This window comes from Pseudorasbora parva, chromosome 3 (assembly GCF_024679245.1).
Source record: "Pseudorasbora parva isolate DD20220531a chromosome 3, ASM2467924v1, whole genome shotgun sequence".
Classification (NCBI taxonomy): domain Eukaryota; kingdom Metazoa; phylum Chordata; class Actinopteri; order Cypriniformes; family Gobionidae; genus Pseudorasbora; species Pseudorasbora parva.
In genome coordinates, this window is record NC_090174.1 from 21999747 (window position 1) to 22013366 (window position 13620).

At 36.5% G+C, this 13620-nt stretch overlaps 1 protein-coding gene across 5 annotated transcripts in view; it reads right to left on the reverse strand.

Moving 5' to 3' along the window:
• apba1a (amyloid beta (A4) precursor protein-binding, family A, member 1a) overlaps positions 1–13620 on the reverse strand; it is a 108099-nt gene that overhangs the window by 5288 nt on the left and 89191 nt on the right. For 4 of the 5 annotated variants that reach the window (XM_067438145.1, XM_067438146.1, XM_067438147.1 and 1 more), the window contains 9 exons: positions 12512–12551; positions 12267–12412; positions 10226–10258; positions 9409–9495; positions 6289–6474; positions 5359–5538; positions 4998–5210; positions 4785–4904; positions 3894–4034 (listed from right to left, as the gene is read on the reverse strand). In XM_067438145.1, the coding sequence (XP_067294246.1) occupies positions 3894–4034; positions 4785–4904; positions 4998–5210; positions 5359–5538; positions 6289–6474; positions 9409–9495; positions 10226–10258; positions 12267–12412; positions 12512–12551 (1146 nt within the window). The remainder of the gene's footprint in view (positions 1–3893; positions 4035–4784; positions 4905–4997; positions 5211–5358; positions 5539–6288; positions 6475–9408; positions 9496–10225; positions 10259–12266; positions 12413–12511; positions 12552–13620) is intronic. The other variant, XM_067438148.1, reaches the window with a different exon arrangement.

The following is a 13620-nucleotide window of genomic DNA, read 5'->3' on the forward strand; positions in this document are numbered from 1 at the left end:
AACGCTCTCCATCTAACCTCACTGAGCTCGAACTGTTCTACAGGGAGTAATGGGCAAAAATTTCAGTCTCTCGATGTGCAAAACTGACAGAGACACACCCCAAGTGACTTACAGCTGTAATCGCAGCAAAAGGTGGCGCTACAAAGTATTAACTTAAGGGGCCGGCCGAATAATTTTGCACGCCCAATTTTTCAGTTTTTGATTTGTTAAAAAAGTTTGAAATATATATATACCACTGGCCTAGTGGTTTTTGGATATTTTACTGCAAAGATTTTACATATTGCAGCTTTAAAGGGTTAGCTCACCCAAAAATGAAACTGATGTCATTAACTCCTCACCCTAATGTTGTTCCACACCCGTAAGACCTCCGTTCATCTTCAGAACACAGTTTAAGATATTTTATATTTAGTCCGAGAGCTTATCTAAGTGTATGCACACTATACTGACCATGTCCAGAAAGGGAATAAAAACATCATCAAAGTAGTCCATATCAGTTGGTTAATTAGAATCTCTTGAAGCATCGAAAATACATTTTGGTCCAAAAATAACAAAAACTACGACTTTATTCAGAGATTCAAGAGATACCAACCAACCAACCCACCAACCAACCAACCAACACACCCAACCAACCAACCATCCATCCATCCATCCATCCATCCATCCATCCATCCATCCATCCATCCATCCATCCATCCATCCATTCATCCATCCATCCATCTATCAAACGGATCAATAGTCCATAGATATTAAGGCACTTTCAAAATAAGTCAATGGGGTCAATTTCTGAACTAATTATTATTATTCTTTTTTGGTTTTGTTTATTTAAATGTATTATAAAAGAACTCACATTTAGTATTCTGTGAACTTGTGTTTTATTTGAGCTCAAAGGTTGTTCTCATCATTATAGTATTATACTGGCCTGGCATGACATATTTTTAGTCATTTTTGCAGGATCGCTTTGACAACATTGTCGTCTGTTTGCAAAAAAACACAAAGGAAAACTTTTCAGTTTTTAGTACATTGTTGTCGTGTAAACATACCCAAAGTATTTGGACCATTTCTGGTTGTCAAATATATTTGTGCATCATGTTCATAGTTAAAGGTCCCATGGCATGGATTGTTTTATTATTTTATAATGTTTCCTGAAGTGTACTTATATTGTTAGTATGGTTTTTACATCAAAAAATGTCATAATTTAGAAATAAAAGGCATTTTTTCTATCCTGATATTAGCCCTCTGGCTTGAATGCTCTGTTTCAAGGGGAGTGTCTGCTGTGAGTCTTCAGTGAAAACACCCATTGGTGTTGTGATTGACAAGGAGTCTCATTTCACTGCATTTGAAATGAGATTACGTGCGGAGGGGGCGTGGTTTAGTCAGGCGCGAGCAGCTGCCTGCCTGCCAGTCAGGGTCGCCATATTGGGTGATTCCCCGTCCAGTTGGGTGGTTTCGCAATCTATTTTGTGGACAAAAATGGGTTTGGGCGGGTGGATAAAAATTGGCCCGGTTTTGGATCAGTTCGGCTGGGTTTTTTTAGCCGAAACACCGGCACTTCAGATCCTTCTTTCTGCGACCCTCTGTTCAGCAAGCAGCAGTTTCACTCACTCACTGACCCAGACACCCCCCCACACACACTACAGCTCCTGGCTGGTTGATGTGCCCTGACGTAAACTCAAAACAGATACTTCCTATTCCTACTATACCTTCAGCTCATGTCACATCACGTCACCGCCCGCCCCGTCCTTACACACCAGACCATGGGCTTTTCAAACTTCGCTAGCTGACTGACACAACCAATATGCCAAAGTGGGCAAAATATTAAAAAAAAGTTACAGGAAAGAGTGGGAAAGAGATCCAGAATTAAAAGTCATGGATTGAACCGGGTGCAGAAGAAGGAAAGGCACTGCAAATACTGCAACACTGATATCCGTGCTCATCAGTTCAACCTGTGTGTTTTTGTGAAAATCGCTTTGAACATGTTATTCAGAATAATTATATTAACACCGTAGTATTTGTTTTTGTGTTAATCAAATTTTGTGTTAATATTTTCTAAAAAATGTTCTGGCTCTCTCATACATGCATGAACGCGTTCTGCTTCTGCAAATAGCGCACTGACACGTTCTATAAATGTTCAAAGACATTTTCATGTAAAGTTATTTATTCATGAATATGCATGTTTCATGTGGATTAAACAAGTATTTGAAATAAAAATATGTTGAAATGTTAAAGTGGGTTACTTTGTATGTCCATATATCCACTCAATGTTTGGGCTAATGCTTTTGTTTCAAGCGACTTTAATGGATAATAAACCGACCCATTGATCGCCTAAGATGATCACATTATTTTCTGTAACATAAGTTTATAATTTTTTTTTATTTTAACAGTATAATAGAATTAGCAGATACAAGGTAATTTTTCTAATACCTTATTATTATTTTATTAAAAATAATATAAATGATTTATAACTTTTCTATTATTATTATATTGTTTTTTTTATGTGCAAATATTAAATTAAATCAATTACATTTTTAAGGTTTTTGCATCAATACACAGATTCTAAAAGTGCCCATAGCAGTGCCTTTTCTTCTGGAATCAATAGAATGATGACGGACAGAGGCATAGAAGGTCTGTGTACTTTTTTGTTCATTCATAATTCTATTTCGGAATGAAAGATTAAATAAAAAAATGGTGCAGCTTGGTTTTTTTGTTTAAAAGAAAAAAAGCAGAAATGGCTGTATTTTGTTTTCATCAATTTTGTCATCAAATAATAGTAGGCCTAGCCTATTAGAAAATTGGACGCAATTTCCGATCTTTTTTAATTTGTAATCATTATTTGTAGGTTTATTGTGTTTCATTTGACTGATTCTATCTTTACCTGGAAATAATTTTTACAAAGAACATTTGTAAATTGGCATTTTTATATTAATCTGTTCGTTTTTAGTTTAAAAAAATGCTAAACGTAATTAAAATAATCAAAAAATTTGTTATTTTATTTTGTGTGCATGGAATTTGTTATGTTTTGATTTAAATTTTGTTATTCAACATTCCATTTTTGCTTCCATGGTTAAAAAAGAAAAAAGAATGGATGCAAAAGTAGCCTAACTTAAATTTCATTGAATGTTGTTTCTGAAATCGGATAGGCTAGTTGATAAATGGGTAATTTTAAAGCTTGTTCATGATTTCAATATATTTAAACGAGAAACAAGCCTCAAAAAAATGTGGGCGGTTTTTGGTGAAGTTTTGGGCTGGAAAACCCTGCTGGCATCTGGCAACCCCGCTGCCAGTCCAGGACCAGGCAGAGACAGGGAGAGCTGGGGAAAGTGTTCCTGTACCGAGTTGTTGAGAGCGCTGTGTGTGCGCAAATTTATTTGGTTTGTATCTGAGAACTCTGAATAAACACGAGTGAACTGTGCAATGTTATTTCTCTCACAAAATGCTTTCACCGCAACTAACAACAAACACTACATCGACATGATTACAGTAAGAGCTTCTGTTGAGGATCTTAACGGAGTCATTCATTATAATGGCAGTTTGGACAAGTGTGGACTGCAGATAATATACGCAGATATATGATTTGTTTTAATGCCTCTAATAGAAACGACATGAAGTTTATATCGTTTTAGTCACTGGCTTGATTCACTGATAAATCAAGACGGCCAGCGGTAGGACTGACAGTATTAAACAATTGGTTAAAGTCATTGCAAAAATACTTCTGAGAAAAGTATCCAGAAACCTTGTGATCTACATGAAACAGAGCTAAACAGAGTGCCAAGTTTCCATAGTTTCATAATCATCATTTAAATAAATAGGGTCATTACTTCATTGAAGAAATAGTGATGTAAAAAATATTATGTTGTTAGGCAGGTGTGGAGCTCGATCATGTTCCCCAGACTTACCTCACCAACTGCATTTGACAGAATATGTACAATCTTTTCATGAGGCGTGGCCACAACACTCTGGCTATTGATTTCAATAATCCGGTGGCCAACACGAACCCCACCGCGCTCTGCTATCCCTCCTCTCATGAGACTGCAAATCTGGAGGATGCAAAATACATTACATATACAAGTTGCACAGACCAGATTATAGTAGCATTGAGTTACTATTATAGTTTTTTGTAATATTTTAAATTCATTTATAATTTTGTATTTTCCCAATTTTTATCATTTTGTTGTGTTTTTGTCATTTTTATGAGTTAGTGTTTATCTATAATTATTATGTTTATATCAGTTTTAGTTTTAGTACATCAAGTTAATCTAAATGAACATGACAAATGTTGCAATTAGTTGAAAAACTAAAGTTTTTTACGTTTTATTTTTAGCTAACATTTATTTTATATATATATATTTATTTTATATATATATATATATATATATATATATATATATATATTTTAACTACAATAACTGATTCAGACTCATTCAAAGTCAAGTCACTATTTTAGCACTGATAAAAAAAAACTAACAATAAAGGTCAATAACCGTATTTATTTTATATCAAGGCTGATAAATGGCTGATTTTAAGATTATCTACTGTTTTGTCTGCATAAATTAAAAATAAAACACTAAAAACTACAATCAATCATTTTAAAAAGTATTTTTATGCATCATAACACTATAATGTAATTAATATTTTGCTAACAGTGTTATTATCAGTGAGTAATATATAGTAATATACCTGTAAATATACAGGAAATGTGTATGCACAATTAAATATACATATACAATATCAGTTTATACCAATAGATTTTTTTATTTAATATTTTTTTTTAAATCCAAGATACCTACAATGCCATTCTGCACACTAAATCCCAGCTGATATCTCAGGTCTGGTCTTCTGATGAGGACAGTGGTCACAGGTGGGCACCTCACAATGTTAAGCTTTATTCTGGATTGATTCTTCAATCCCTAGAAGAGCAAAATGTTTGACGCTATGAAATCAGTGAAAGTCTAAGTAATTAGTAATATTGTACTTTAAGTTTTATTTAAGTCCACTTGTACCTTGATAATACTCTGGCAGGTGGAGAGGGGTAATCCCACCAGGCTGGTGCCATTGATGGACATAATCTGGTCCCCAATGTTCAGCCTGCCAGACTTTTCGGCCGGGCCGCCGTGCATCATGTTTGCTATAATAACCGTGGGAAGGATGGAACCCCAGCCCGACTCCACTATCACCAGCCCAAGAATCTCTCCCTTCTGCTTCTCTATGTAAACCTGTAGTGCGCAGATACACACACACACCACTTTTATCACTGCTAAAACACGATTTAGTCAACATTACTGATAAATCTGACATTATCAAGGCAAATTCTCAACCTTCCAGTGATCTTCTGTTTGCACAAGGCACGGGCTGTCCACTTACATCTTTGCAGTTCTCAGACTTGGAAAAGTGAATGAGGTCATCGTTGTACATGTCCTGTGTGTTAAGGAGGTCGCTGTACTCTTTCTGGCTCAGATCCTCTGGGTTGATGCCATTGGCACGCAGAAACTCTTGGTACGCCACACTGAAAGCCTGGCCGATGGACTGAGCTATGAGCTGAGCCTGAGCACAATTACCAACAAAAAGGTGAAATGAACAACTTATATTAAATCAAATTGTATTTTTGCAATGTAATTTTTGAGTTATTTAATATATCTAACCATTTTTAGAAGACGGCAGTTCAAAAAAAGAAAAAGATGACAGCTACACACATGGGTCAAGAGACAACAAGGGTGGCATCCCTCAGGATAGTCACATACTCGCCTTTTGCCCTCATGTCACTGTTGTACACTGTGCTGAGACATACGCTGTGACATATACGGGCTCTTTAAATTCAAATTGCCTCTGCATCTGAACAGAGAAAAGGTCACTTCCCATCTACTGATTCAACCCACGCAGCAAGATGCCCAGGAACACCATCTGGATAAATGCTATTAGAGGTCACTGCCACAATGGCCAGTGACTGCAATACTGAACATGCTGGGGGGAAAAATATAAGGAGACTAAGAAAAATTGGGCAAATATGGATGACTAAATGTAGAAAAAGTTGCATAAGAAAGGGAGTTGCTGTTGTGTGTTGTGGTTGAACTCCTCTTGACTGTGGTAAAACACTGTAATAAACAGCCTAGAGTGGTTTATTGCTTTCATAAACCACAACAACAGCAGTTTTATAAAGAAGAAGTGCGTATATCCGTTTCATAATATATCGTTTTACAATGCTAAAGCAATAAATGGAAACTGTCGCCCTGACAGCCTCCTTTAGCCGCCGGTTAATAAGGTCACACTGACACATGGTTGGGATGATGAACTCACATCTTCAGACTCAAACACGTGACAGATCATCTTGTATTGCCGCTTCTCGTCCTGGGCAGGGTCAGAGGCTTCCATGTTCTCCTGAGAGTCGGAGCGAGGCATTCTCCTTCTGGCCATCAACACCACAATGTTCCCAATATCAGCGATGTAAGAGATGGTCCTTAAAGGGTGGTCCATCATGGTCTCCTGTGAATCAGGAGAAAATTGTAATGGTAATAAAAATTCTCAATTCTCACTATTTCTCCTCAACATTTTTCTTCTCATTGATTTTTCTCAATCAATATTTTTGTTCTATAAAACAATGAAGACAGAAACACTGGAAAGGCAAAATTGCCAACAGTTCCTTTTTTTTTTTTTTTTTTAGAATAATAATTAAAAAAAAACATTTGCCAATCCTTTACTCATGTTTAAGCTTAAATCAAACCTAATTTAGCCAGGTTTAAGCAAGTATATATATTTTTTTGTACACTACAATTCAAAAGTTTGAGGTTGGTAAAATTCATTTTACATTTCTGAAAGAAGTCTCTTACGAGCCGGCATTTATTTGACCAATTATTTGATCTCGAAGCAGCATTCATTTTATTTAAAGGCCCAGTATGTAATTTTGCCGCTAGAGGTCACTTATTCAAAACAAAGGCTTAATGGCGCTGTGAATGAGAGTGGATTCATGGGAGTTATCATTATCACCCCAACAACTAATGGAAAGGAATCTGACGGAAGCAACTCTCTGTTGATTTGCATGCTTGAAAAACCAAACTCTAGTCAGGCCAATCACATCATGTATAGAGTTGGTGGACGGGCTTAACATAATGATGGCAGAATTGCAATGGTTCCGCATGAATTCTCTGCTACATGAAAAAGATGCTGCTGCTGGAAAACAGCAGTCTTTCGAATCGGCTTTTGCCGCGACTCTGGAAGTCTTGGAGTTAAGCTTTTCTTTGAGAAAAAAACAAGAACGGCACTGAATTAATTCTTAAAAAAGGAAGACATGTTTGGAGTTTTGCCGATCAGATACGCTCTGACTATGTCCCCTTCTTTGTTGCTCTGGTTGTGTTGTTGTGTCGTTGCACATGTGGGATAATACAGCTTCGTTTTATGTAGTTAAAACGATCATACTAAAAACATTTGAGTGTGTTGAAAGCTATGTTATAACGTAACTCTGTGCATTCATTGACAGGTGATGAAATGACACTGTGGTCTGTGTACTGGTTAAAATGGCTAATTTCCCTCGATTTAAACATTCTAGGAAATGTTTGGAATACTGTAAGTACTAGGGCCGGGACTTTAACGTGTTAATTAAGATGAATTAATTACGGGACTTTAACGCGTGAATTAATAATGCAAAAAAATAAATGACATAATTTTAACCACACTTATTTTTGCACCGCAGAACGTTTTTCAATGAATGAGTTTCGACTGACCGATTATACTGGAACACCAACTAGCGTTCACGAGTGACGACAACAACAAACCACAGTGAACATGAACGAAGAAGCTGATGAGAACGCTTTGCTTGGCCCCGTGGATGGGAAATTTTGTTAAATAAAAACGAAAGGATGGAAGTGTCGACAAGAGCATGGTTGTGTGCAAGCTATACAACAAGGAATTTGTGTATCACCGCAGCACATCGAGCCTCAAATATCACAAATATGCTTTTGCTACACTTACGGCTGTTTCACACCACAAGCGTGAGCAGCACTTCAGCGTAACTACACCGTCACTGCAGCGGCTCCCACAACGCTAGAGCCCTACTACATACTAAACTAAAAGAAAGTTTATCATATTTTTTGGCTAGTTTACTTTACTTTTTATAATCATAACCATACTTTCACCCAACCTGAATAATTAAAACAAGTTTAAAGGTAAATCTTCTACAGATATTTTTTTATTCTGTTTTCTTTAATGACATACTCCAGTTATTATTGTTAAAACACACTACACGTGCTTCTTGTGAGCATTTTGAGCGCTTTTTGTGTGATATATTTTGTCCGTCAAAAGTGTGCTTTCACTTTACACCGTGACTGCAGCTGCTAGAGCTTATAGCCTATATACCTGTCTGTCTGAGTGTTAATTACATACTAAACTAAAAGAAAGTTTATCATATTTTCTGGCTCGTTTAGTCTACTTTATTTTTTTTAATCATAACCATACTATAACCCAAACTGAATAATTAAAACAAGTTTAAATGGGTAAATCTACAGATCTTTTTTATTCTTCTTTTTCTTTTCTGGCAAAATAGGCTCGCCGCCGAAACCCCTGCTTCACTGCTGCTCACGCGACGCTCCTGCTTGACGCTCACGCGCTGCTCCCGCTCCCGGTGTGAATGCATTTATTGATTAACATGGGCGCCGAAAAAAATATGCGCCGCTCACGCTTGCGGTGTGAACGAGCCGTTAATGGCAAACATTGCACTGGTCTGCTGGACTGAAATAAATAAACAATATTTTGTTGATTAAGCTTATGTATTCGGTCATTATTCAATGGTATACTAAAAATCCATGTGAAAAATTACTTGTCATTGTTCTTAGGTCAAATATTTATATGCAATTAACATGCGATTAATTTCGATTAATTCATTACAAAGCCTCTAATTAATTAGATTAATTTTTTTAATCGAGTCACGGTGTATATAAGTACACAAGACATATAACAAGATATATAAAATTGTTCCAGTGGTTTTGCATATCTTAATCTAAATATCTTACATACTGTGCCTTAAACAAACAAAATACAATGAAAAAAAAACATGAAATTGCAAACCGAACATAGGAACGGGAAAATGCAACAGCTTTCATAAGCACGACAACGACCAACAAGTAAAAGAATGAAACAATGAATGTAGATAGATGGATAGGATTTGGAATGCCCTACCCGACCATCTGAGGGCACCCCAAGCTCTTGAGACTTTTAAAAAAAGGACTAAAAACACTTCTTTTTAGGAGAACTTATGATTTTTAACTATTATTTGAGATTTGTTCCAAATGTAAAGTGAAATACAAATAAAATGTATTATAATTTATTTAGATAGATAAACATTCTGTATTTATTTCTAACTCGTGATGTCTGCACTAGTATTTTGTTCACATTTGGTAAAAAGGTGTGGAAACCAAAGTCTTGTACCTGTGAGTCTGCATTGAGCACTTTGATTCTCTGAGTGGAGATGAAGAGATCCACCTCAGTCATGGGCTGAGCTTCACCTTCTGGAGCCTGAAGATAAAGAAAATCACACAATATTACTCACTGAGAGAGACCGAGACAGAGAGAGAGAGAGAGAGAGAGAGCTGACAAGGCCCAGAGATGCCATGAAGGAGCGTGCAAGCATCTTTCAACATTTGCCATCTTTAAGGCCAGATATTCAAATTATTTTACACTCTCTCCTTCATTGTGTAACTCTGATAACCTGTGCGTTTTTTTAAGCCAGCTAGTACTGCAATTTGGCATGGGGTTAGTTTGGTTAGTTTTGTTCTTCATTTGAAGAAATTCAGTATTAAGTTAAGAGAAAGAGAGTGAAGTTTATAACCAAGTGCCAGACAGCTGAATAAAAAAGATCAAGAGAAGTGCAAAACATGCTGTGCCAGATGTAGTACACTTTCAACAACAGTCACAAACACAGCACAGTATCTCAGAAAGAAAAAGATTGGATACAAAGAAGAAGAAAGAAAGATCACTTGCATTTTCTGTATCCAGCAAACTAGACATTCCTGGCTTTAACTTTCCCATGTAAGATCTGGTGATAAAACTGAGGCAATGTTTGGTGTGGAATGAACAATGGCTAACAGACTGTGCGGACGGACACAGGTACATGACTCATTGCTGGATTCAGAAAAAAAATGGCGACAGAAATTATGAAAACACTAAAGTGCTGAAACCAGGCAAAAAGAGAAGACGAAGAACAAAAATAAAAACAAAACACCAAACCGATGAGCAATTACTGCACCTTCTTCCTGTTTTTGGCTAATTTCTGGGCCGTCTGCTTAGCATGGAACAAACAGAGATAGGAACATTGTTAGATAAAGCAGAGCTCTGCAAGACCAATCACATTTGGGGTATCTTTCTGCTCAATAAGCTGCATACGAAAAGTGACTGGGGCATAGGGTGACTGTTGAACGGATTCAGATGACAGACACCAAGCCAAGATTATTAGACACCACCCTGCTACAATAGGTTGCCTTTGGTTTATTTTCATGGCAATTTGCAGAATCATCCACCAGGTGGCCCATTTGTCCTTTTAATGTAATACGTCTACTATTGGTGTTATATTACAGAACATCCTGTTCATAAAAAATCAGCTATACAAAGCAAAAACTCTGCTGAAAATTAGATTAAGAGCAAGTTCAAACTTGCCAACATGCTGTGATAATGGATCGAACTGGCCATCTAAGGAAGATCTACGTCATGGCAGCTGAGGCAGGGTGTATTGATTCAGATGTCTCTCCAAATGCATGCAATTTACACTTGCTTTATATACCACAGGGAAACTGACGATCTACTAAAAACCCCATATTAACGATCCTCAAGGATGTCACTCATTTTGAGCTCATGATTGTATATGGGAGAAGGTACGGTGCCTCACACATGCAGATGACCCGTTAAAAACAAAGAACTCATAACCGATCGTCTTTCAATTCTCTTTAACAATGGATATCACATAGAGAGAATAAAATAAAGTGGTATCTGTATAACCCATACACATTTGTAATGGAACAGTTGAAAATCAAGTGCATAAATCTAAAGATTTGACATCAATTTGGCACACATTAAAACGTTTTCCATTCTAAGAGGGAGCTCTATTACAAGAGAAGTGGAATTTTTTTAAGGTGATGTGAAATGTGACTCTTTGACCTTTAAGCAAATCTGTTAAATAAGATAATCTACAAAAGGACCGAATGTCATTCTGTAAATATTAAATTAGTGTGAGGGTTCCATGTCTATATATGACCAAAGCTCATTTGAGGAACCCTTCAACCTTAACTGCTAAGAAGAAAAGCCAGTTCAAGTAATACTCTCTAGACTTGTAGACTGTAGAATTATTTTAACATTATTTTTAGATGTATAAATTGATATTGGATATTAAATTGTGCTGTTTATTTCCTAATTACCATCATTTAACACAGGGGTCCTCAACTCTGGAAAAACAAATTCAGAGAACTTTCCAAAAATAACATCTTCATAATGTTCGCAAATCATTTTAATAACATTATTTTTGTTAGCATGGTTGGTGAATTTGATGGCGAAAAGGTAAAAAGCTGGTCCATCAGCTTGACCAGCACCAATCCAGTGCTAACCAGACATGAAATTCCTGCCGATTGATAAAGCAAAAGATTCAAGAATCAAGCACTCCGATTTCGTTGCCTGCAATACCACACAGTGATCTGTAATTGAACATTTTAACACAAAATGTACATACAAAGGGACATGCTGAAGAAACACTAAATGGCACAGGTGTTGGGCTCACTGCATTTTTTAAGGTGGAGGTAAAAAATGCTGAGTAATGCAGCTGACAGGGCGAATGGCTGATTTATGCTGCAAGAGGATGAACAGGAGGGAGGTGGTAAATGTCTCTAATCCTTTAGGAACAATAATCATGGGATAGGCCCCTGCATTTCACTATAGAATCGTGTCATTACCGCAAGAGGACCACACACGCTCTTAGTTTTACGATCATCTCTCTTCATCTGCCGTGAAGTGACATTTCAATTTGAACAAAATAAGACTTTCTCTCTGCAAAACGCAAATTCATCATGTTGTATCCGAGGAATAAAATGCTTGTGCAATAAATACACTATCCGCACATGACAAGTCAGAGAACAGCTCTGCATTTCTTATGAATTTTGTCCTAAAACTGTCACTTTTGGTTGCTTGGAACATTTTTGCTGATCCTGGAGCAAGTATCGCTTACGAAATTTCTTGAGGTAGATTCATAGAAGTTCAGATCTACGTCTTTACAGCAGCGTAAAGACGGAACCCCTTCACCTCACCTTAATGCGACTCACAGCCTCCTGAGCCTGCATCATGCGCACATTTTTGGAGGGTGTCTTGTCTGAGAGCAGCTGGGTGGATCCAAGGTAGTTAGCAGCAAAGATAATACCATCAATGAGGTCCTCTGGGTCACATGGGCCTGGAACTAACAGAGAGGAGAGGGACATTTCAGATCAGCTTCAAAACATGCTTAGGGTGTGCTATCAGGAATAAATGTGGCAGCTGAGATTTCAAGCAATCTTACCTTCAACATATGTCGGGAATGAAGCAAGACTTCTCCTGGACTGCACATACAAGAACAAAGACACAAATGGCTCAATTCAACATCATATAATATATAATAATTAATATTAGGGCTGTGCAATATTGAAGAAAAATGCGATTATGCAATACCTTGTTAAATAATGCAATATTTCATGTGATAGATATTGCTATTAGTGTGTCAAATCTATTTTAATTATATTTTAAAAAAATTATACCATTTGTGTTTCTTTCTGGGAAAAGAAAGCATCGCTACAACTTGAAACAGAACTGAAGGGATCACATGCTTTCAGAGAGGCGGCTTGTGCACACGTTTCGGTGTGTGTGTCAGACAGCAGACAGCGTGACACTGCAAGTTGTTTTTTTCCGCAAGTTATTACACATAATAACTCTTCAAGTCACATAAGTAACAGTAGTCGTGTGCCCAGTCTATTCTCTAGCCTACTATATGCCAACTTAAAACAGACACTTATCACAACGTTGAAGTAGCCTATTAAAATCATTCAGATATTGCGTGCCATTGTGATATGCATATCGCGTTACGTACATTTGCGATATTTCGATATATTGTGCAACCCTAATTAATATAAAGTCACACTTTAGTTTAAAGGTCCAGTTCTCATTATTAACTAACTATTAACTTTTACCTCAGTAAACTCCCAAATACTGCTTATTTATTGTTAGTAAGATAATAATTAAGTATAGGTATTGGGTAAGATTAAGGATATAGAATATGGCCATGTAGAATAAGGCACTAGTATGTAATATCTATCTATCTATCTATCTATCTATCTATCTATCTATCTATCTATCTATCTATCTATCTATCTATCTATCTATCTATCTATCTATCTATCTATCTATCTATCTATCTATCTATCTATCTATCTATCTATCTATCTATCTATCTATCTATCTATCTATCTATCTATCTATCTATCTATCTATCTATCTATCTATCTATCTATCTAGATAGATTTCAGGGGATATTATCTAGATCTAGATATTATCTAAAACAATAATAATACATTTTATTTGTATTTCACTTTACATTTGGAACAAATCTCAAAGTGCTATGGTTAAGATAATTTA